Raw genomic sequence first — 26,660 nt, forward strand, 5'->3', positions numbered from 1 at the left:
TTTCTTATTATACAAAAACTTCTTTTTTTTTTAATTAGTCAGAGTTTTTCAAAAACTTTATATTAGTTTGAGTGTGTGCAGGCCTTACGTTAATACATATTTACATTTAAAGGAAAAACTGTAGCAGGCAACAACAAGGAAAAAAAAAACACTCAAGAAGGTGCCTACACTCAATCACATGAATATCATAACAAAGTATTATAGTTTTCTGTTAAAATAAGTTTAAAAAATCTTGTAAAGTTTGATAATAAGAATTAATTTATAAAGTTTATTGCACACATTAGATAATGATAATAAAACAAGTTGAAATGTTTGAACGGTAAAAGTAATATTTTTTAGTAACCTTATCACGTATTATAGATAATTTATGATACATAAAAATATTTTTTACATTCAAGTATAACTTAATTTGATAAAATTAAAACATCACTGGATCATACTCACGTACATACAAAAATAACATCAGAATATTGTATAAGAAATTGCTAAGTTTTCATCAAAACTATAAAAAATGTAACTTATATTAGATGTTTTATTTTTAGAAAATTTCTGCTTCTTTAAGCTGTTTTCCTAAGTATTCCCTGCAAAGTACATTATTTAATATTTAAAAACTAAACTCTAGTTTAATAAATTATAATTTAATAAAAAGATTAAACAAACTTTGAATTAATTATAATTTTTATGTTAAAAACATTATTTATATAAACTAAATTTACTCTATTTAAGTACCTTAGGGTTCCACAAAATCATTGGCTAAATCGCTTGATTTTTAAGTTTAGAATAATAATTAGTTTAAAAATATTGATCGTATGTTTTTTTTTACTAAAAATTTTAAATGTATGATGTTCTACAGTTATCTTAACATAAAATTTAGTAAAGACTAAATTATATTAAATAATGCTTTGGGCAGTGTAAAAAAATTCGATAATTATCTAATAATTATCAAAAAAGATGACAAGTTAAAGAATTTAGTTTGGTCAAATACAGAGTAGAAAACAAACTTTCTTTTACTAAATATTCATTTATATTATTTGCATAAGAAAATAGCTTTTATGCATACTAGTTATGGTACAGACTGCTAAGTAAGTGTGAACAGCAAGAATGACTGGTAATATTAATGTAAAAAAATATTTTTAGAAAAAAGTTATTAGAAATTAACAACAAAAAAAGTTCAAAACCATTTTAAGTTTAATTAGCTCATATATTATTAGTAATAGAAAACTAATTTTTTAGTATCAAAAAGTATTTATTTTAGAAACATATTTAGATATGTTATGCTTACAAATATTACTTATTAATCAATGCGTAATAATTTTAGATCTTTTTACACTCCTTTAAATTAATTTTGATGTAACAAAAAATAAAAGCTGTATTTTATTGTTGTAGTAGTAGCCTTAAAAGTAAATATATATATTTGCTTCTAAGGCTACGTTTATATATATATATTCTACATAACATATGTATATATCAAATTAAATCTAAACATCTGTTTAAAAAAAAGTTAAACTTTAGCAATAATGTAAAACCCAAGTTTTTAAAAAGTATTTTAAAATAGCTTTGTTTATGTTGTTCATTCATTTCAATTTATTGACTTATAATAAACTTAAAACATTATGAAAAGCATACCAAGTTTAAACTACAAGAAAATATATTCCATTAGATAATCCAATGTTACACTTGTTACAAAAAATTACAAATAGAATAAGTAAACTATTTGTAGCAATAGTCATAAAAATTAGGTTACTAGAGTACAATTATATTACCCATTTAGTTTGGTACTTGTTGATTTAGTAACAGATAAAAACAATTCTTTGATAAAATGTTATTTTACAATAACCAACCGCTTTGTTGAATTTAAGTAAAAAAAAGACTTTTTTAAAATTCTTAAGATTACTTGGATATATATAGCTTACAGCAGCTTGTATGAGCAAACCATACAAATGTATGTACACAGTAAAATACTACTAATATATAAAAAGTATTTTACCACATATTTTATTCTGTTATATTTATTAGTACTATTACATACAGCTAAAATAAAAAAACATTACAAAAAAAAGAATCATCTAAATGCATATTTTAAGTAACTGATTTGATAGAGGACTTGGTACTGATTAAAAAGGTTTAGGTTTTTGCAAGGTTTAAAAGCTAGTTAAGAAACCTTAATAATTAAAAAGACTTACCAGTTTTGTACCATAAGTTTTTGCACTGTTACCAAAGCATTATATTTGACTTGTGAGTTATCGTGCACCATCAATTTCATAACAAGATGCTTAATGTTTAGATCTTCTAAAATTCTGTAAAAAATTTTTTACAAACCAAAAAACATTTCGTTTATACAATAAAAATTAAAACACTTTTAAATTATAAATGATTTCTAAACTGTTTGTCAAAACAGTTTAAATTTACAATAAGGTGCGCTGTTTTAACTACAGTAACCTCTCGCATCTTTACGCACTCGTGACGTTACGCACTCTCGTTTAGTTACGCATTTTTGCATTCTAAAAAATTCAAAAAATAAAAACTTATTTTTTTTTAGTATTGCACAAGTTAGGTTTGTTGTATATTTTTAATTTAAAATATTTTGTTAAATGCTATCTCACCTCTCTATATCTTTAGACTTAGTAAACTTATGTTCCTTGACTAATTGATAAACATTTAGATTAATTATGTTAGCAATAAGCGATTAAATAAAAATTCTGAAAGAAATATGACTGTGTTAAATAATGAAAGTATAATGAAATTATGAGAGTTGAAAACACAAAAAAATAATACAGCACTCTTGAACTATATATGAATAAAGCAACACAAATTTTAATATAGAAACCACGCCATTTTTTAATTGTAACTAAATGCTTTATTATAAATTGAATTTGCTAAGTAGAATAGAATATGAATGTTAAGTATCAAATAAGTGACATTTAAATATAGAAAGAGATAAAATCTACTTATTATTTTAGATATATTTTTATCCTATTTTTTAGTATATGTATAGTTTTATCTTCTGTTTTCATATTTATAAATTAAGTAAACAAATTGTTAAAAGTGGGAAAGTCTGCTTTTAACTAGAAGCAATATCAAACAACAGCCATTATAGTAAGTATATTTGGTACCTCTCGTATCTTTACGATCTCTGGCATCTTTACGCACTTTTTCTGTGGACACAATGTGCGTAAATAAGCGAGAGGTTACTGTAACTTAATTATGCGGACCTTGAACAACTAATGTTGTAAACTAAATTAAAATATATCTGTTAAACACATATTTTGTAAAGTTATTTTGATTATACCTTATTCAAAAAAATTCTAATTGAACTACCTTAATTGCATACTTAAAAAAAAGTCTACCTCAATGTATCCTATTTCATTAACTATTATTAACGTTTTAGACTATTCATTATTTAAAACTTATCAAAATTAATAAGTTAAATAAGGGGTTTATCTTCTACAACGTACGTATATCGTTTTAATATAGACGAAGAAATTAACATTGAAGATTGATGAAGAGCCTCTTGAATTTCTTCTTGAACAGATTATATATTTCCAGAAACCAAAACCAGCGAATTTTGAAACTTACAGAATGTGTTGTAAACATGCCCACTAAGTTTGAAGGCTAGAAACATTACAAACGCACCTTAGCAAATTTGATAAAAGTTTGACTTGGAACTAGTCAAAAGACATAGAATAATTTTTCAGAAAATGGGAGTCGTTTAAGTTAGGGTCAAACGGGTGCACGACTATTCAAATTCGGACAACTCAAATTATTAAAATAAATTTAAAGGGTCACAACTAAAAAAGTAATTTATATTTGACAAATATCAAAAACATATTATTCCTATTAATATCTACAAGCCATTTTTTCTTTATGCAAAATATTAAGTATTTTTCGAGGTATGGCTTAAATAAAGTAAAAAACATAGTTATTTTTAGTATTTTTATAATATATTAAGAAATATTTAAGATTTCGCAAAAAAGAAAAAGACGCTTGTAGATTTCAATAAGATCAACATATAAAATTTTTACTTTTTAAAAAATAGTCTTTCAAATATTTTTTTAAGAATTTGAGTTGTCGGAATTTGAATTGTCCAAATTTGAATTGTCATGTAATCTTTTAAGTTAGGGTTAAACATATGCACTAAACTTAAGCTTCTCTAAAGACGCATGACAAGCTACGTGATCTTGTGGTCGCAATTGATCATAGAAAAATCTTAAAACTCAGTAGCTTAATTGATAAAATCATTGGCTGCAATCAATCATCCAGTAATCAACGTAGAAAATCAAGTAAATTCAAAAAATTCAGTAGTCAACGTGGAACATCAAGTCAATTCAAAAAATTCAGTAGTCAACGTGAAACATTCAGTAATTCGGGACTTCCAGTGGTAGACAAGGTATATCCAATGTTCAATAAGAAAAAATGATAGCAGGTTGTTATAAGAACACATTTACATTCCCAACAACAGTCTTAGCTTTGCTTACAGCAGCACAGCTTATATTGTAGGAAGTGGAAAGCAAAAGTATTTTCTAACTTACGTTACGTGTGATATTTGCGGTAAAAAGTACAGATATTATAAAGCGTTGGATTCATACAAAAAGTCCCGCAACATACCGAAGCTATTCAAATGAGATTTAGGAGAGATGTGAAGGAGAAAGTAACTGGTAGGTAACATTATTGATGGAAAGTACTTCTTGGACACGAAAGAGGTGTACTTCTACCTGCAGGAACCAGATCTGGTGAGAAAACAGTCTTGAACGTTTCCTCTGTATTACTACCTGATATTTAAGAAATACACATCCATGGGACATTGTTGGTTTGCAGCAAGTTTTTTGTAGAGAAAAATTTGATGGAAGACCATAAGAGAAGGCCGACCGGAGAAATATATTGGGGCGTTTTTAGGGCATTCAGACAAATTTAGGTGTTGTAGCGCGTAAATAGACTAACAAATTAAAACACCAAGCCGATTTTAAACAGAGGTGCAGAAGATACCAAGGATAGAATGGTACAAAACATGATTCATGGTAAGAAATTGCAGGTTCAACTTGCTGCTGGTGACAGAAAAATGAAAAAAGATGATTGGTATAAGTCATCCAGCCGCATCGACTGCTGAGACTCCAGATACTCAAATTCTCCTTGCAGAAGTTACTACACTTCTTATCATCAAGAGACATAAGTCTCAGTCCTAGATATTATAGCAGGAGCAGTAGACATTATTATCAACCAGGCAGATTTAAAAACTGTTATTACAACCAAACCTTAAGTCCCAAAAAATATAGTAAAAGCTGGTACAATGGACTACAGGTATCCCATGATAGATATGGAAATATACCCAGTCCTGAGGTTCATGATTCTCTGATAAATGTTGCTGACCATTTTATGGTGCCACTACTGGAAAATCATTTACAAGGCAAGTAGAACAAGAGCACCTTCTTGTTTTGGTGATTCTGAGAAGAAATGATATGTCACTTGCTTAATGACCAAACGCGTTAGGGAGGTTTGAACGCGAAGTAAAAGGTATAAGAAAGACGATTAGCATTCACGATTGACCAGGTTTGACTTAGAATGAACATCTAGTAAGCTTTTTTTGTGAGTTTTCATGGCTTTCTTATATTAACATTCTTGCTTCAAATTTTTTAAACTTAGCTATGATAATATTCCATTCAATACTTCTAGAGTTTGATAATGTCTTAAAAATTTCTAACTTTTCCAACTCCCTCTAGGTAAAAATTAGTATTTTTGCTATCAATGAGCTAGGGGGATTAGAGTTACTTAGCTCATTGCATCGTTTTTCATTGACTGTTATTGTTATCTTTAAAGACCGTTCATTATTTAAAACTAAATAAACTTAATTAATTAAATAAGAAGTTTTTCTCCAGTCCAGTCTAGTATTTATTATATTCAGCCTAACTACTATAAAAAATGTTTAAATAATTAAGAAGACTAAATAGACATCTTAATTAAAATAAATGAGAAAAAGTTAAACGAACGGACACAAAACGATTTCTCACATTCAACTATATTGAAAAATAAAACACATTTTGTATAAAAAGAATTGATAGCTGCGTATATTAAATCGGAATTGTTGAGAAAAATTTAAAAAGAAGCTAACTTTTTTCCCCGTGGATAGCATCTCACATATTCACCAATATCATGTAATGCAACTGCCAATATTACTTCATCTTGAGAGCTTTGAAGTAGCTCACCTAAAATCCTTAATTTTTTTTATGTTTAAGTATTACAGAGTGACTAAGTTAACAAAAAATTCAATGGTTAAATTATATTAAAAGTATCGTTAATAAAAAAAATCAAATGATGATTTATAATATGTTAAAAGATTTAACCTTATTAAAAATAAACTTATAATAAATTTACTTTAAAAGGAAATAATTTTTTTCGTTAAGTCTGACAGCATTTTCTTTCCAAAATTTATCAGATTTGTGAACAGGACTCCAATCAAGTCGCATTGACTGTAGCTCACTTGAATATTCATCGAATGAACTGTTGGTATTATTTTTGCTTGTGGTTAGTGTATTTAAAATTAAGCAACTAAAAATATCACCACTTAAGTTGTTAAAATACATAAAAAAAAAAACAGCACACTAAATTTGCTTAATGTTTCTAATTATTATAACTTAAAAAATTTGTTTATCAACGTTTATTATCAATCACTAAACAATAGTGATTTTTTCCAGAACAATGTATAAAAATTAAACTATTAAAGACGGTTAATAATAAAAACTTAAAGTGAAAAATGTTTGAATATAAAAAGAAAAATAATTAAAGTATTGAATTAAAATCAATTTACGGTGGTTTTCCTTTGCTAATCTAATAACATAAGAATAGTAAAAAAGTACGAAACGTAGTAGTACATATGTTTATTTTATGTGTAACTCTATATTTTAATACCATATCTACAAAAAAAAAATTTGAAGCATCAATGAGTAAAACCATTAAAATAAAAAATTATTAATCTATGTAAGGTTGAAAATTTTAATTAAGTAAGCATGTATATAAAAGATTTGCAGGTAGAAAAATATTGTACAAAACAAAATATCAGTTCTTAGATAAAAGAAATAAAATACTTTTTTTTATTTGTTTAAACAGACAGTCATAAATATATTTATTTATTAATCAGTTATAGCATTAAAACTTATTTGAATAATTTTTTTATGGCTACTTGTTTACATAAATAATTTTGGTTAAAAAAAGCAAATAACTTAATTAAATTTACAATTACAAAACTATAACAGGTATGATTTGAAACCAAAAATGAAATGAAATCCACTATGTCAAAGGTGAAAACGCTTAAGCAGGGAAGTCTTCCTTACTATTTAACTTAGAATGATTATTAATATCAGCTGGAGATATAAAGTAACTATTTAAGAAAAGAATAGTATTTCAAACAAATGTGTATATAGTCTTTCATATAATTTTTCAAGAGTTTCACTTCGAAGTATATACAAACAAATTTTAAGATTTATTATTATAATTAGTTAAACAGTTTTTAAGTCTTTTTACTGACTCGCATATCTTTTGTGATTTTTATTACAATTTTTTAAGTTTATTTAAAAGGCTGTACTAAAATTACGTAAAACTTTTATTTTTTGTCTATCTCACAGAAAAAAAATCCTATATTTAAAATTGAGTATTAAATTGACACAAAACAAAAAAAAGTTCGGTTTTTAACATTTAAAAGTTAATCTTTAACTTGTAGTGTGTTATTGTCCAAAGTAATTGATAATAGAATAGTTAAAAAAGCTGAAAACATTTAAGCAATCAACAATAAAAGAACTTTTATATTTATAGTTTTTATAAAGTATTAGTCTTAAAATTGTTTCTGTATATAATTGATATATTGAAAAAATATATGATGATGATCAACTTTAAGTTATAACATATTTTCTATGTTCTATTTATTAACATAATAAGTTATTTCTAGTTTTGTCTGATAACAAAACTTATTTTGATTTTGACAATTTATGATCAGTAATCGAAAATTATTGTAATATTTTTTTATAACATTTTTATATCATCAATTTTAAAGTATTTATAACCTTATTAGATAAACTTAAGGACATCAAAAAAACTATATTGATTTTTATATGAGAGCTTAAAAGAGGAACTATACGTCTTTTATTGTAAGATAAAAAAAGCGATATGTAATTTTTAGAGATAGTTTTTTAATTTCTGATACAAAAATGTGTGCACCACTATTTCCTTGAAAATTTAAGTTGTATAAAATCCATCTTTTTTTTTTTGATCTAGAGACTTAAATTTAAAAACATATCTTGAAAAGTTTAAAATATTTTAAGTTACGAAACTCGAAAAACATTAAAAATAAGATTTAAAAAAACTGCTTAAAAAATTATTTAGGATAATGATTCGAATATTAGTAAATATACTCAATTTAAAAAGCTACATATTGGATAAAAATGAAGGAATAGATAAAGTTTTTTAAATTTATTTTTGCATACCATTAGGAAACTATAGAACTGAAAAACTTTGGTCCTTTATTTCTTAAATATCACTTTTATTTTTATGATGCAGTAAAAAGTTCATGAAAGCTTAGATAAAGTTCTACAAAATAAAACCAATTTGTAAAAAAAAAAGATGAACCCCTATGCCCTTAATTTTAGTTTTTGTTACATATTTCATTTCTTAGTATTAACCGCACATAAGTTTTATAAATAAATTATAGTTTTTTTATAAATGTTAACAGTTTTACATGTTTACAATTGTAGCTACACAACACACAATTACACAAAACAAGTTCTTTTATATTCTACTCCTTAAGTAAGTTTATTTTTTCTGACTCCGTAGAACTATATTAGCAAATGAGTTATTTAGTTAGAATAGAAAAGTTTCGAAAACTTTCGAAAATTGAGTAAAGTAATGCTGCGAAACCTGACATGTTGAACCATGGTGAAAAACTGTGACATATTCAAAAATAATTTTGAAATCTATTTTCTAAAAGGAGCTATGTTATACGGCAGGTAAATGTACTACATAAGTTTGTTGTTAAATATCATATTGTTTATATAAATAAATATATAAACAATAATTTTATTATATATCGTTTTGTTAGGTTTACTTAGTATTCAGTTAAAGTTGTTTTAATTTTTAAAACCAGTCGATTAAAATAAATACACAAGTTTTCAAGCAAAATACAATCAAAAGAGTTTCAAGTTGATCTTTATAAAAATCTACCTCATTAAACACCTAATAGATAAAAAAATAATAATAATTTCAATGAAACATAAGTTAGCAAACCTAACGTCTTGTAAGCAAACTTGCAAATGTTCGTTCAGAAACTCAACGTCAGCAGTTATGTCATCATCAGCAAACTGTTTATCCTATAATGTAGTTTAGTATTACTAAGTAGTAAATTTTACAAAAAATCAATAAACATACACGTATAAAACTAAAATTTATATCATATAAAGTATAAAAGATTAAATATTATTACATGAATTTACACAACATTTAAACTAATAGTTATTACTTCCATTCGTTCAAGATGTTTAAGAGTTTTGCATCCAATCATCGCAAGTGAATAAGCCTTTATAACTGAAGCCTCAGTTGGTTTTTCAATTAAATTCTAAATCAATATTTGGTTTGAATTTTACATAAAATATATAAGTGTAGCGTTTTTATAAATAAATTTTTAAAATTAATTTGTTATTTATTACCATCCATACTTATTTTACTGAAAACTTAATAATAATTTTGATATTAAGTTACAAATGACTAAAGAACAAAACTATTTTACTTTATGTTTATAAGATGTTAAAGTTTTTGTGACACAACACATAAAACAAAATAAAATTACTCTGAATGTAGCAAGAACTATTCGAATAACTTTATCCTTCTGAACACCTTTTAACACATCAGCAAGATAGGCAACTGGGTTGTGTTTAATCATTTTATTTGCTATGTATGGCATAAAACTCATAGTCCAAATGCATACTATCGACTGATAATGAATTTGAAATCCACTTTTTGGTCGTAACAAGTCTAACAAGCTTAAAATATCGAAATAATTAGACTAAGTATTAAACACTTATCTAAAAGTAAATAAATTAAGTAATGCATACCATTAAAATACTATTTTATCCGTAAAAAACTTGTTTTTGTAGTATTTGCTAAAATTTCAAGTTTAATATAGCAGCATCTTAAATAGTAATTGTGTTTATCAATTACAAATTTAATTTTTCAAATTGAAGAAAGAGTTAAGCATAGTAAAAGTTAAAGAACTTCAAAACAGTTAAAAAAATTTAAAAACAATTTGACATACAAAGCAGAATCAAAAATAACCTTGGTAAACCGCCATCGATTTCGAAAAAGGCTAGTCTATAGTTTTTTTTTCTCAACAACTTTTGCAGGGATGCTAATATGCTTTGAAGAAAATCAACATTCTGAAATGATTTGAGAAAATTACCCAATTTATTGGTTAAGTTTTTAATAAAAAATCAAAAGAAATTAGTCGTCTATCAACATCTAGCTTTTTATATTAAATATACTTGATAGTGCTTAGATTTTTTTTTTTATGAAAAATATACTCCGTTTCTTAAAGAGAATAGTTTAATTTTTTTTTAAACAATAAGCTTTTTATGTAAAGTCAATTTAGAAAATCTAAATATATTAATTTAAAATTAAATGAAAATATTTTGTACAATATAAAAAAAACTGTTCACTGTAAATTGTTATGTATAAGCTAGTTTAAACAAAACAACTAATAATATATCTTAATTGTTTTTATTATTATTTATTAAATTTTAACAAAATTAATGTCGGCAGCCTTTTATAAGTCGCGGGCGGCACTGCATAGAACTTTTTTCGTTACTTTGAAATGTTAATACTATTCTAAACAAAAATTGTGATAAAATAATTAATAATTGAACAATAGTAAACATAATTATTAAACTAAGAGCCTAACTGTATTTGTTCACCACAACTTTTTTTTTTCTAAAGAGTATATTTTTAGCTTTAAATTTTTTAATGAGTCGCAGGTTTTTGCTTTGCGGGCCGCAGTTTGCTGACACATTAACTATTTTTCTAATGTTTATATTATTACAATAAATAAACTTATTTTATTCAATCAAAAATTAAATAAAACATATAACTTGTAAGTTAGTACTCTACAAAAACATAGAATGTTGATTAGTTCGATAGAACTATTAATATCAGATTAAAGAAATGACTAAAACATTAAACTTTAATTAGCTTAGTTTTTAGTAGCTTTTAGTTTCATCGTATTAAACTATATTATACAATAAGACATATGAATTATGACTTTATAACTAACTTAAAGTAATAGGTTATACTAAAACAAATAAAAATTAACAATTTTTTTATTGTAGTTCTATAATTGGACGTTTTACATCCAAAAACATATAATTTTTATTTTTTCAAAAGTCTATTTGGAAAACTAAGTTTCGCTTAAATGGCTCGTCACTCACCAGTGAATTAAACAAACTAAAAAATTCTAGTTGAAAAGAATTTCTACCTTTTTTTTAATAATCAAACCTATATCAAAATTAAACGACGTGTTAAAATATAAATAAAAGTTAAAATGGTAAAATTTAAATCTATGTTGTTGTATTTTAATGAAATAATATTGTAAACATTTTGACAAAAAAAAGTTATAACTTACTTCACTTAAATAGTAGTTTATGGATATATGGATATTGCTTTTAGTATATTTACTTCATAATTTATTTATAAATATAATAAAATAACAAAAGTTAATAAGTTGAAGGAAATAAAAATTTTAAAACTTAATTTTTTGTGCATAGTAAAAAAAATACTATGCTTTTTGGAGAAACACTAAATAAAACTAATACCTCAATACTAAATTTGCTTATTATCCAATTGAAGAAATAAGTAAGATCCTTAGAAGACATCTCCTCATCTCCAAAGCAAGCTAATTTTGTCAAAATGCGGCTTGCCTGAAAATTTTAATTTTCGTTTAATTGTTTAAAAGATTTTATAACCTACTTATTAAAGTTTTATTATTGATTTAACACGGTTGCAATGCATTTAAGAAACATATATTTTATTCAGAGATAATGTAATAAGGAGTTAAAATCAAAAGAAGCCATCGGATAATCAAAACACCTTTTTTTGTATGCAAATAATGATAAAAGTTATGGTATATAAAAGTTGAATAGAGTATACAAGAAAAACATTTAATTTGTATTTTGTGTTTATAGAGACATAAGTTTTATCAAAATATACTCTTCAGTGTAGTTTATATATTAGAATTATAACATTGCAAATAGCAATTATACTTGCTATTAATTCAGCATTTTTTGTATACGTTTTTGTTTTCTTTTCAGGAAAGTTCCTTTTATTATACTAAATTTAATGTACAAACTAGAGTTTAGGTATACAAATGTTTAGTTTTTAAGAGTTACTTAACTAGAACTTAGTATTTCAATATTTTAAGGATTTGAAACTATGTTTAATCAGTATATTATGATAGAATGCATTTAAAAATTAAACAGGTAAACAAATTCAAAAAACCCAACTTGGAAATATCCTTTAAAAAACAAACGACCAAATAAAAACAATAAACTTGAACTTAGAACGGGTAATTAATAACTTGATTAAAGAAATACTATTGTAAAATCTTTAGTAAACAATAAGATGCTATAAAAAGAAGAATTTAGATAAATTCAATAGAAGGTTTAGATTTGTAGAGATGCTAATAGCTTAGGTTTTAATTACTTCTTAACTTAATTATAACTTTGATGTTTTGTGTTACTTAAGTTTGTCTTAAAGTATTGAAATCCCTGGGCGGGACCACCGGGATTGGTAGTCACATTATTGCTAATGTTTAACCTTGGTGAAGGGTTTCTACTAAGTAGCTTAGCTAAATCTAGGCTAGAGGGGGTTTATTATTATAGTCAATGTTCTAAATTTGAATTTGAAACATTTGCAAACACTTAAATAAAATCAAAACATGCAAAAAATTTTAAATACCAAATTTATTCAGTAAAACAGCTACATAAAACAGTACAAACTAATAAAAACCCTAAAAAAATTGGCAATTAATCAAATATAAAACTTAGCAATACAACAATAACTTAAATTATTATAATCCCTAATCAACTTGCAATTAAGCAAATAAAAGCAGTTAAAATATTATTTTAGTCCAAACTCCAAACAGTTTGACCAAAACAGAGTTAAAGGTCAGTAATCAATAAAGATTGGATTCCAAAACAAACTGATCAAAAAAAATCTAAACTGGTTGACAAATAAACAGTAAGATTAAACACCCTGGTTGAAAATCAGTAATCAATGAACAATTATATCAACAAACAATTCTTCTTATTCTTCATTTACAATGACTTGCAATTAATGATGTATGTTGTTTGTTGAATGCTCTTTCAGTTTCATTTTGATATTCATGAAACTGCCCTTTTAACACTGATGCAACGCATTACTGAAGATGTTTGATTTACTAAAAACTAGCTTGAGTTTTATTGATTTTGACTATTTGAAAGATTTAATTAAAATAAAACAGCAAAAATGTATCTGTGCATATCGATCTCTACGGATTCAGTGGTTATACATATTTTAAATTACAACAATGTCAGTAATAACACAACTATAAGATACTTCAGTTTAAATTGCCAAGGTAACTTAACTAACAATAACTCTTTGCGTTCATCCACTTTCAAATTACCTTTCATTTTATACTATTTTTATGATAGCCTCTTAAATATTTTAAGATTTGACACGTATTCACAAGTTTAATGGTTTTGTCAGGACTGGCTTAGCTAAATTCTGTATACTTATTTTATGTTTTGTTATTTAGTATATATGTTTGATATCTCTAAAAATTAAACTAATTAAAAGATTAGAAGAGACCAACATGTTTTTAAACCCCTCAGAATTTGGATGGACACGGGTTTGAAAAAACCATCTAACAGATCATTGGCGATTGCCGAACACTTATTAAATAATTCTGATTGTGCAAGGAATTATAGTGACAGAAATTTTTCAATTTTAAGTAAAGCTCGTAATGATTATTATCTAAGTGTTTTAGAATCTTTATTTATAATAACGTTCAAACCTAATTTGTGCAAGCAACAATACGTTTATAAACTAATTAGGTTTTAAAAGAAAAAGTTTGTATTCTTCAACTTGTATAGAGAAAAAAAAAAGGAATTGCTGTAATTATTGTAACTTATTTTCAATTTTTTTTTAATTGTTAGTTTAGTTTTTTTAAGCTTTCGCAAGCTAAGTATCCAAATGCTTCTTATTAGTGCTACCGTTTTGACAATTTCAAAAAACTTAAACTTCTTAGTAGAAGTAAGATTTTTAATTCATTACTTTTTGTAGTAAATTTGTTTGTTTAAACTACCTTTGTAGGTAAGTTTTTGTTACTTTAAAGAAACCATTTGCAACATAAAATATATAGGCAGAAACTACTCGTTTTATTTTTATTTTACACAAACGTTTTAGTGATAATTAAACTTAATGTCTTTATCAAATGATAAAATGAGTTTATAATTAATAACTAAGTATATAGTTTAAAAAATAAGATGAAGATGTTATAATGTATGCAAATAAGAATCATCAAACACAAAATTTAACTTAAGTATAGTGAAGAAATATTAAATAAAAATAAACTTATTAGTAAATTGATTGTAATGATGTTGTACCACTTGATGTAACTAAGTATTTAAGCTAGCAGGTATCATACGCAATATTTTAAATATTTTAGAGTGGTATTCTTTCATTTAGACCTATTTTTTAGATTGACATTTTACCTAACTTTTGTTGGTCAGCGCCCAGTTTAGTTTAAAACCAGATAGAACGACGTAATCTAAGAGATTAATTGTAACTGGGTAGCCCTAGTGATATTTTTTTTTTTTTAAATTTCAAAATATTTAATTTAATATGGCCCTGTAAATATTATAAAAATTCTAGTACTTTGTACTTGAATTGTTATGCAATTGCTAAAAGATACAGTTATAATTTTATTTTCAGAGTGCTAGCTCACTTAATTTTCGTATGAACCCTGCTAAGTTAAATATTCAAAGTATATAAAATGGTAAAGCAACATTTAGGGATCGTGCGCAAGTTTTTTTAAATTTAGCCTGATTTTGACCAAATTAGCCTGATATTTTTTCAAAGTAAGGAAAATCCCCTTTAGAAGTAATTTTGGGTATCGGGGGGTTTTAATTAGTAAATTAACACAATAAAGTATTCACAAACACTACTTTTAAAGAAAATAAAAGCTTAATAAAGTTATTTGTCCACATCTGTTAATCCCTTACCCAGCAACTTGAATATTTTTACTGGTCATTGTAATTTCTGCTTCAATAATTTGTTATCTTTATCAAATTTTAGGGCATGGTTGCATCTACCACACATCACGCATATACAGGGTTCGTGTCAAATAATCCTTGAATTAGTCTATTATAAGTTACATTACTGGTCAAGAAGTTTTTATTAAAACAGAACTCTGAATAAGTCTGTAAATGAAAAACAAAATCTAATTAAACACATCTTTCAAAAACTTTATCTTATCATGAAAACATCATAATTTTAAAAATAACTACTCAAACTAAAAAACAATTTAAGCTTATCATGATATTCCATAAATTTTATCAAAAAATCCTTTTAAACGAATAAATAAAAACAAATTATTAAACACATAATCTTGACTCTAAAATTTATGCCATTAAGATCACAATTTATAAAATAACAACTTAAACTAAAAAACAGTTTAAGCTTATTATGATATTACATAAATTATTCAAAAAAGCTTTATAAACAAATAAATAACAAAAAAATCATATTATACATAATTTCAACTCTAAAACTGTTATCACAAATAAATGTCTATAAACGAAAAATTAACTAAAAACAAACACTTTTGGATAGACATTGGCTTTTTTAATAAAAAAAACTCAAAAAAAGTTCTGATTATTTTGTCACTATTTTCATTTTTGTGAGCAACCCAATCTCTTTATCTAAACTTGCTTATTGACGCTTATTTTGCAAGTGCCGCAGTTCTCTTTTCCTAACTTCTCAATATTATCTCTCTTGCCTTTCTAAAACTATGACATCTCTTTTTTTTTTGTCTAACAAGCATGATAGTGCTCTCGTGCAAACAAAACTGAGTCTTTTGTACATTTTTCGATGTTTACTTCATAAGGCTGAAGTTTGTGAGTTAGCACAAAGTCTTTCACTGAGCGTCTATTAATTACAGTTTTTTCCTACAGGTTGTCGTTCACAAGAGCCTTGTTGACACTAAAACTTCGTTCAACTTGACTTTGGCCATGAAAAAGAACTAAAATACATTTTATGACATAAGAAAGCAACTCATATTGTTGTATATTCAACTTGTTAAAAATAAGCTGTCTAACCTCTGTGTACAACTATCATATCTGTTAAACATAACAACATTGGCTTGTTTGCTGATCTAATTCAATTAAACTTTCATCTCCAACATGACAATTAATAATTTTTTGCTGTGACAACTGTTGTACTAAATTTTGAAAGCGCAATAAAATAGCGTCTTTCCTGAAAGCTGACAACATTGATGGATTTAAAGAAGTCCATTAATGAGAAAAGACGATCCGATTAGCAATCTTGACTTCAATTTTTCAATAATCTTAATAACAAATGTTTTAGTCAATTCATTTATATCTAGGTAAGCTTTTTCGCCAATGTTATTGGTCTTTTTTAGTTGGTTTAGTTCAAATTGACCACAACAACTATAAAAGATAGTACGCTTCTTAGAATTGGTTTCATTGAAATTGAATTTTTTGATATGCTTTAAGTTGAAGACGTCACTAACGTGGCCTGCTATATAAACTATACTCATTAAAGTTTTAATTATACCAAGAGCATGATCTGCCATTATTGGCACCAACGGATCATTGCTCTGATACTTGCTTAAATACGGCTTTAAAACAGAGGCAGTGTAACTAAAAATTTAAGTTTAACTGCAATTAACTGGTCCTCAATTGCTTTAAACCAACTAAGCTCTGAAAACATACCTGGTGTAAACAAATTCAAACAAACAGCTAAGTTGTGGAATTAAACTGTAATATTTAAACTGTTTATTTTTTAATGAATTTTCATAATATTGACGTATATAATCTACTTGAAACAAAATAATAAAAATTCTTAAAATTATTTTAGAGATTCAACAAAAGGTTTTAAGCATTTGTTTTTATAAATACTGACTGATTTTGCCTTTAATAACTAAATTTATACTTAGAAATAATTTCACACCTTAATAAGATTTACTCAATAAAAATAAAAATTATTCTTAATTTTGTTTTAATTCAGAAGTTTTTAAGCATTTGAAATGACATATACTGAAACTATAAAATTTTCAAGCAAAAAAATAAAAAAAAATACTGATATTTTGCAATTTTTTTCAAAATTTTCTTAAGCCTAATTTGACCTGATTTAGCCTGATGCGCACGAACCCTTAACACTGTTAACAATTTACTAATTAGAACAGCTTTAATTAAAATTGTTCACATAAACCTAGTTTAATATTGTATTTATTCAAATCTTATTTGCATACGTCACAATTTCTTAATTTTATTTACTACCACAACCAATCTAAAACAAGGAGAATTTGAGAAACTTTTCTTGACACAACAACTTCAAAACATAACAATTTTCTATTCTTTGTTCTGAAAGTTTAATTTATACAGATACTAATAGATAAATTACATAGCTAAAATAATTAGTTTTTGTTCGAGTTAGGGTTTGTTGAGTTGGTGCTAGAGCCCAAAAGAAAAAGTGAGACATTTTTGATTTCTATATTAAAAGTTACATAACTCGAAAAATAAATACAACATTTTATTTATTTTTTAATATTTCTCAGTGATTAAACTAAACTGTTTATGTGTTCTTGATTCTTAAATAAACCTTCTATTTTTTTGAGACATTGGCTACTGTTGTTTTTTTTTCAGTTTTCAGGGTTCGTGCGCGAAATTTTTTTCATTTAGCCTGACTGGGACCAATTTAGCCTGACATTTTTTCAAAGTAAGGAAAATCCCCTTTAGAAGTCATTTTAGATATTGAGGGGTCTTAATTAGTACTATTGTAGTCTCCGACTTCAACTAGCTTTATCTCAAAAACATTTTGACTTTAAAAATCTGCAAAAAGCAACTCATAGCTTAGTTACAACTTAATAAAATAAGAAAATTGTGAAAAAGGTGATTGACCCCCCCTATGCCCTCAACATAACAAATTCAGTGATAAGTCTTAAAACAAGTGTTATATCTAATACTAGTGTAAAAATTTAATATATATTACTAAACACAATTGTTCAATTTAATTAAGCACTAAGTAAAAACATTATAAACAGAAAATTTTTAACAAAACGACGTGTGCATTGTCGTGTTTTATTAAAATTTAAAATGAAATGCTTGCACGAGTATTGAAATTCAAACAAACAGCTAAGTTGTTGAACTAAACTCTAACGTTTAAACTGTATTTTTTTATGAATTTTCATAATTATGACGTATATAATCTACTCAAAACAAAATAACGAAGATAGAGATTCAACAAAAGGTTTTAAGCATTCATTTTTACAAATACTGACTGATTTGGTCTCTAATAACTTAATCATTATTTAGAAATAATTTCACATCTTAATTTGATCTTAAAAAGATTTCTTAATTCTTTTTAATCAAAAATTTTGAAGCATTTGAACTGAGAAAAACTGAGATTCTCAAATTTTTAAATAAAAAAACTGATTTAGCCTGACGTTTTTCAACTTTTTTCAAAAAAACTGATTTAGCCTGACGCGCATGAACCCTGAGTTTTGGTCTTTTATTACGAAATAAAATGCGCTCAAAAAATTGGTCCAAGGACCTGGTGTACAAAAAATCTTCCGGTTATCGAGTCATACACCAGGATACAGTTTAATGTCATGTCCAGGACATGTTAGGGTAATATTAGGACATATTACGGTCTTCTTGGTTGGTCAAAAAATATTTTGTTTTAAGAAAATCTAAATTTAATAAAAAAATTTTTTTTTTGAAAAAGTTATCAAATAGTTAGTTTTAATTTCTATAAATATAAAACACTATTTTTACTTTAGCTTTAAAAAAATACAAACTTGCATTTTTTACTCGAGCAAGATTACAGTTTATTCAACATACTTTATACTTAAAATTCTATAGAAAAAAACTGGTAAGAAACAAATGTAAAAATCAATAGGTTGCTTTACTTCTTTTTAAATGAATAAAATGACAAATTTTTTTTTACTGTTTTTGCGCAACAGACTAAGTAAAGATCATTGATGAGTAAGAGATATAACTTTTATTTTGAATAAAGACTAAGCTAAATAAATTAATTTTATTTTTATACAGAAACCAAACTAAATTAGTTATATCAAAGCATGTTTTAAAGTATCAGTTATTCTTTCATTACAAATTTGTTAGATTAAAAAAAAATACTGATAGGTAAAAGAAATAAAAAAGACAACCTGATGAACAATAAACAGGTCTTCTCTATTAAGCATGTTCATAAACCCGGTCCACATTGATAACCGTCTGCTGGCATTTATGGAATAGAAAAGTTTGCACCTGCTATCTGATTCTACCAACATATCATCAACTAGAGTTAGTACATATCTTACTGTTTGCTCTTTTGAAATTCTTGTCATCAGCTGCATAAACGTCCATGCGCACTAATTTAAAGTCATGTGTTATAAAACATTTTTTTGATGTTTAAATTAAGTTTAAATTATACTAATATTCAATATATATTAATTATAATAGATAATGCTTTTATATTGTAATTAAGATAAAAATTAAAAAGATGATTACGTTCAAATTTAAACGCTCGAAAAGCTTGGTTGAAAAGCAAGAAGCAGGTAGGTCAATGACACCCTAACCATGAGAAGTAATTAAACCCCTTTAATAAGTAACAATAGTACTGAACAACTCCAATAAGTAACAGTAGTACAACACACAAGGATATAACTGCACGTTTCTAACATTATTAATTTCTAACTTGATCTTTTCTAACTCAACAACTTTTTACTTAATTTGTTTATAGTTTAATTTATACTTTCAAAAGACCAACCTAAAATATATTGAAATAAAAACATTAAAAGTAAAAAAAAAAGAATCAGAAAAAAAAAACGTAAAAATTAGAAACGATAGTAAATTGTATTATTTAAAAGAAAATTTGAAAGTATCTAATTCCTGTCCCGAGAAAGTCTTGATAGCTGCTGTAGAAATAAATAATAAATAATTTATTATTTTTGAGAATAAACAATTACTCAGTTTCACCGCAGAGCGGATTTTCAAATAGTAAATCTGTAGTAAAATAATAATGTTAAAAATGACAAATAATTAAAAATTGGTTTGAGTCAAGTTTATATACAAAAAAAATTAATAAATAAATTAAGAATTATATTGATGCAAAACAACCTTTAATTTTAAAACTATCAAATTAATTAAACCATAGTATACTGTGGGGTATTGATATCTAATGGATTTAAAGAGATAAAAACTTTTACAGAGTTAGAAGTTATGGAGTAGTAGATACATATTATTAAGCACACAGAAATAAATAATACCACATTAACGTTTTCACTATCAACACTATCAACAATGCTTCTTAAAATGTGCTCAGAAATTTACAAATTTAGAATCATAAAAATTATTCAAGAAAAAAAAAACTTTATTAAATGTGATAAGAAATCGAATGTAAACTATTCTTTAAGTTTATTATCAGTGATAATAAGTTATAGAACTTAATTTAAAAAATATTTTTTTTACTTGTACGAAAAGAGTATCACTTTTTACTTCTAAAATATTTTGCTATCGTTTATCGTTTCCTTTACATTAAATAAAATGAAAACTTATTGAAATTTCTATATGGTAAAACAAGCTTAAGAGAATACTTTTACATAAAACTTTTAAAACAATACAGACTTTTATTGTAAACAACTGTGTTTATCGATAAAAAATGTTTTGCCACTTAGAAAAAAGAATAAAATTTATTTTATTTTAATTTAGTGTTTTATGCAAATTTAAGTATCCCAGCAAAGTGCGAACAAATCGGTTTTTTGTTAACTAAAAGTCTTAAATGCTAACCTAAAAATTGAAAGAAAACTCAAAAGTTTTATCTTTATTTAAAAAGAGGCATAATATACCCAAAATGTACAAACAAAAATTTGAAAAGGGTACAAACAAACTTGGTGCACGACTATTCAAATTCGGACAATTCAAATTATTAAAAAGAAGTTGAAAGGACCACAACTAAAAAAGTAATGTGTGTTTGTCAAAAATAAAAAACATACATGTAAGTCCTATTAATATCTACAAGCCGTTTTTTTTTTCAAAACATTAAATAATGTTTGAGACATGGCTTAAATAAAGTAAAAAACATAGTTATTTTTATTAGTTTTTAAAAATATTTAAGATTTTGCAAAAAAGAAAAAGTGGCTTGTAGATATTAATAAGATCTTCATATGTATTTTTTACTTTTTTCAAATTTATATTACTTTTTGAGATTAAGTCTTTTAAATATTTTGTTAAGAATTTTAATTGTTGGAACTTGGTTGTCCGAATTTGAATTGTCATGTAACCAAACCAACTTTATATTATAAACATACATCATCCTTGAATTGATCTAGAACAGCCTGCCGTGCATCAGCAGTTTCTTCTCTATCGTATGCATATACTATCTTGTAATCTTGTTCTGTAATCATTTGACTTTGTAAGTAGGATTGCCAATTAACCTTGTGCTTTCTTACTTCTTCTGCCTATTGTAATCAGAATTTTTAAGTTGACAGTTTTAAATATAATAAAGTTTGAACTATAAGTTTTATCTAAAATAGAATAGTATAAATAGTTAAAAAAAAACATTTTATATAAAAATTATAGAACTTCTTGCAGAACAAACTCAATATAAACTAAGATATAATACAATAAAACACCTACAACTATAACTATTCGTTTACTGTGTAGAGTTGTGTAGGTCATTGTATCACTTTTTATTATCTATTAATATGTTAATAAACTTAATAAAAACTTAACAAATAAGGTAAGGAGCTATTCATCAAGAAAAATCTTATATTGCTTTAAAATGGAGTACTTTTCATTACAAAACATGGAACAGAAAAAAGATGAAGAGTTAATTAAAGGTTATATTGAGCAGGATAATACAATCAATTTATATCTTAGTGAAAATTATTTTCCTGAAGCTTGTGGACTTAAGTACAAGTAACTAGAGATCAACAAATTAATATTTTTAAAGCTGTCAGATGATGTTATACAGATGTCAACTAAGGTTGAAGGTTAAAAAAACCAGATGTATATTGTCATTACAACAATTACTCACAACTTCATCCATTTAATGCATATGTTCAGGGTTGCCAAAGGATTTTTGTAATTTTCTTTTAGGTTTGTTGAATTTATTCCAGATTAAAAAAAAGGTTTCTGGTCTATTTTTAGTATAACTTTAAACTGTTAAAAAAACTGTGTTAAAAAGTTTAATATCAATGAAAAGATGTAAACTTACTTTAAATATGTTTTTTAGTGAAAAAAAAATTGTATAAGAGAATTCTTTTTTTTATCTTATCAAATACCTTTATTTTGTGCATCTAATCAAATTTGGTTACTTAATATGTAAAAATAATTAAAAACGACAAGGTTTTTATTGATTATCGTTTGAAATTCCAGGTTTTTATTCAAATTTTCTCAAACTTCAGGTTTTTTTGCTTAAATAGTCAAATTCCAGGTTTATACAGGATTTCAAGTTTTTAGGGGGATCAATCAAGATATGTGGCTAGTGTTTACCCAAAACTGGGTGGCATTTAAATTAGAGTAAAATATAAGCACTGAACTTGTTGGCATTCAGCTATTCCAATGTTTGAAAGAAAAGTCAGATTATTTTATACTTGCTAATGATTATCAATTGTTGACAAAATCTGAATTGCGTAGCTAAATTGATGAAGTTCAGCATGAAATATCTAATAGTTGATAAGGAAGATCTAATGTTCAATATGGAAAATCTGATAATTAAGAAAGATATCCAATGTTCAACTTGTAACATCCAATGGTTGATAATATGGTTAACCTTATATTCATGTGGAAAATATTAAGTCAATACAGAATGGAGATCTAGTAAGTCAAGTGTGAAAGAAGTACCAGAAGACTAGTACCTTTAAAGATTGAAATAATGTTAGCTACTTGTTAAAGCAATACATTTACAGTCCCAACCTGACTTAAATTTTCTTACAGCAACACCGTTTAAGTTGTAGAAAGTAGAACGCAAAATTAGTTTGCAGGAACACAGATATTGTTAACTGTTTGACTATCATCAAAAACTTATCAAATGAGGTTTGGAGACATGTGTTGGAAGAAAAAAGTAACTGGTCTGGTCAACAACATTATGGATAGAAAATAACTTTTAAATGTAAAAGATTGCAAACAGGCTATCTCCTACACAGGACTAGATCAGTCATTAAAGAAGTCTTTGGTGTGTCCCTTGTATTACAAACTCATACTCAAGAATAAGCGTGATCATGTTATACTTTTTAAAGTTTCAGTGCAAATACTTATATAAATACTTTTCTTCAAAGACTGCAGCTCTGTATCATACACATGGGCAAACCAAAGAGCAACTTTTTATTGCAATATTTGCAGCAAGTTGTTTTCAGAGAATTAATTGATGGAAGGCAACAATAGAAAACACAACGGAGGTAGGAAATCAAACTATTTCAAGTATTACAGACTGTACACACGCTAACAAACCAAAGCATCAACCAGGACTTAATGTATTAGAAATGCTCAAGATGCCATGGATAGAATGGATCAACAGATAATATATTGAAAAAAGGTAGGTTAAATTGGATGCTGGTGACAGAAAAAATCTAACTAAATGAGAAAAGATAAAAGTTATGAGTCATCTAGGCCATAGACAAAGGTTTCCCAAATTGGTCTATTGGCCTTTCTGAAGGGCCATTTTAGCAAGTCAGGGGGATAAGCTGCAAAGAGACTATGACTTGTAAAGGGACAATAATGGGTTGCTTATGAACATATCACCAGAAATTCAAAACTTAAACTAGAAATTATTTGGTTTGTATAGAAGGTATGATCATATCAATTAGATCATCACACTACATGCCTTTGGTTGACTGAGACCGGCTTTGTCCTTATTAGAACTCATCAGTCAGTCACAGCCAAAAAGCTTAAATTTTTCAAGCTACAAACAGGTTATCATGATAAAACATGAAGCAGCCCTTTGCTGGTATTGATCAGTGATGTCAGCACAGTCTTTTGCCATGCAACATTTAATACATTGTCCACTAAGCAAGACAGCTGGTTTGCTCTTATTGAGTACAATTAACAAAAACATATCAAAACAAATATCTCATGGCATATAAAATCTAGGTTTAGGCTTGGCAAACTTTTGCCAATATTTTTGTTGATTGTTTTTAATGAGCCTCACTGATCAATACCAACAATAACAGCTGCTTTATGTTTTATTATGATAAGCTATTTGGAGATTGTTGACTGCAAATCTTTTGGTTGTGACTAACTGATGAGTTCTAATAAGGACAAAACAGATTCCAATCTACTGAAGGCTTGTTGGTCTGATGATCGAATTGGTATGATCAAACCTTCTGTTAACTTGAGCTTGTCTCATGGCATACAAAAGTCTTTAAAAGTCATCAAAAGGCTCTGTAGACTTTTGCCAATGTTTTTGTTGAAGGATTTTTAAAGAAGAGAGAAAAAAAGGTCTTATGCTCAATTTACAGGAGACTTGAAACTTAAAATAGATATTCTGGAAATTCTAAAGAGCTACCACTTTTTAATTTTCTGAAAAGGAAAATGAGTTTTGGAAACTCTGAGATAGAGCATTAGTCATCTTTTTTTTCAATATAGTTTTGTTTTCATTCAATAAACATATTATTTAATTTCATTTTTTATTTTACAACCATACAAACTATTATAAAAGTATTAGTTATTTAAACTGCATTTTCTAAATGACATACATGTGATTTAACATGCTAGTTTGTTGTAGTCGAAATATACAAAGTGCTGATGAAATCACTTATTAAGTCCATAGGGGTGTCTAACATTTATTTTTATATAACAAAATAACATTGGCTCGTATTTGAAAGTTTAGAGTATATAGAATAAGATACTTTTCAGAGAATAAAACATTGTTAAATAAATTTTTTATAAAATGAGTTTTGTAAAAAAAATTGTTACAACAATATGGAACAAAAATTTTTCAAATTTCTCAGAACTTTGAAAATTTCATGAAAAATATATCTCCTCCTTCAATTTCAAAGCAATTTACTTCAAATTTTCAGGAACATCCTTTTTAATATTCCAAACAAATTTAAGAAGCTTATTAAAAACTTTAAAAAAATTTATGACCAAAGTTTTAAAAAGGAGTTTTTGTTAATTACTTACCAAAAAAAAAAAATTAAAAACCTGTTTCCCACAAGTTGTTAGAAATTCATCAAGGATCAGACTAAAAGAGTTTTAAAACCATTGCTCAAAAACTAAAGGAGGAGATATATTTTTAGTGAAATATTCTACTTTTGCTTAAAGGTACTAATATTTATATAGCCATAATTTTTGATTCTCTGGACAATGTTGGTAACAATTCTAATAGTGCTACTACTGGTCAACCAACTACAAGACAAGAAGAAGAAGAGCACTTTTCTGTTTTTGTTGTTTAAAGATGAAACGATGTATCACTTGTTTAAGGACCAAATGTGCTAGAAAAGCTTGAAGGTTAAGTATAATATAAGAGAATCAAATTATAAGCATTCCCAATCAACTAGAAAAAACCATGGGCCTCTAGTAATTGACTTTTTAATTCATTTTTATAGTTTTTTAACTTTGATAACTGTTTTAAACTTTTCGCATTAAGCTATGATAAAATTCTATTTAATTTCCTTAGGGTCTGATTCTGTATAATATGATTTAATGTTTTGTAAATTGCCTTTAAGTTTATTTTTTTTCTTTAAATGAGCTAGGGGATGTAGAGTTATATAGCTTATTGTACAATATCTTATCATCTATTTATATCTTTCTTGGTCGTTAATTAAACCTTACAAACTAGATAAGCAAACATTTTTCAAACTAAAAATCATCTTAAAAAATATTTAAGTTAAAAATTCAATACTTGAAATTAGAAAATATTAAACATACCTGTGCTTTCAAAGTGTTTAGATTTGCCATCATAGACAATTGTAAATCCTTTTGCATTTTTATATTGTTTATTTAAAAACTAGATAACCTATAGAGATAATTTTCAGAGTTTATTTATTTTCTTTAAATAAAAACACTTTATCTTGACATAGTATAAAGATAAAAGTTAGTTTATATTAAGTAAATTCCAGCAAATTGACTTATGAGTGTTTTTAATATTATACTAAATAATATATTAACAAAAGTGCTAAGTACTTTTAATTATTATTTATTTAATAGGTTTTTTTTTTTTTTACTTTGTATAAAACCTTTTTAAAGCTGGAATCAACATAAAACACAATAGATTTTTTAGAAATTGTCTTAACTTTATAATTCGTTTACTATCTGATAATCTAGTCTTGTGCTTTAAAGTTTTTCATTAATAGTTTTAAAATTACTTTATAATAGCATTGCATTGTACATATCATTTTATTTACCTATTATGAC

The 26,660-nt window shown here is 25.8% G+C and overlaps 1 protein-coding gene across 1 annotated transcript; it reads right to left on the reverse strand.

Annotated features, from left to right (window-relative positions):
* LOC145835037 (V-type proton ATPase subunit H-like) lies at nt 1–26,264 on the reverse strand. The gene is made up of 12 exons (XM_082942568.1): nt 26,175–26,264; nt 21,614–21,763; nt 19,472–19,675; nt 11,838–11,942; nt 10,309–10,409; nt 9,824–10,016; nt 9,497–9,592; nt 9,265–9,347; nt 6,367–6,492; nt 6,104–6,205; nt 2,184–2,297; nt 1–581 (listed from the first exon to the last, which is right to left on the reverse strand). The coding sequence occupies exons 1-12, from the start codon at nt 26,229–26,231 to the stop codon at nt 539–541; spliced, it is 1,374 nt and encodes a 457-aa protein (XP_082798694.1). The 5' UTR covers nt 26,232–26,264; the 3' UTR covers nt 1–538.
* Nucleotides 26,265–26,660: the final 396 nt, after the last annotated feature.

This window comes from Thalia democratica, chromosome 4 (assembly GCF_965202585.1).
Source record: "Thalia democratica chromosome 4, ktThaDemo2.hap1.1, whole genome shotgun sequence".
NCBI lineage: Eukaryota > Metazoa > Chordata > Thaliacea > Salpida > Salpidae > Thalia > Thalia democratica.

What these genes read in the sequence shown, in the direction of transcription:
- LOC145835037 (XM_082942568.1), bottom strand. Translation starts at nt 26,231, where the DNA reads ATGCAAAAGGATTTACAATTGTCTATGATGGCAAATCTAAACACTTTG. An exon ending in ATCGATGGCGGTTTACCAAG is followed by an intron (nt 10,017 to 10,308) that starts GTTATTTTTGAT and finishes CGATATTTTAAG; the next exon opens with CTTGTTAGACTTGTTACGAC. An exon ending in AAAAATTATTTCCTTTTAAA is followed by an intron (nt 6,206 to 6,366) that starts GTAAATTTATTA and finishes AAAAAAATTAAG; the next exon opens with GATTTTAGGTGAGCTACTTC.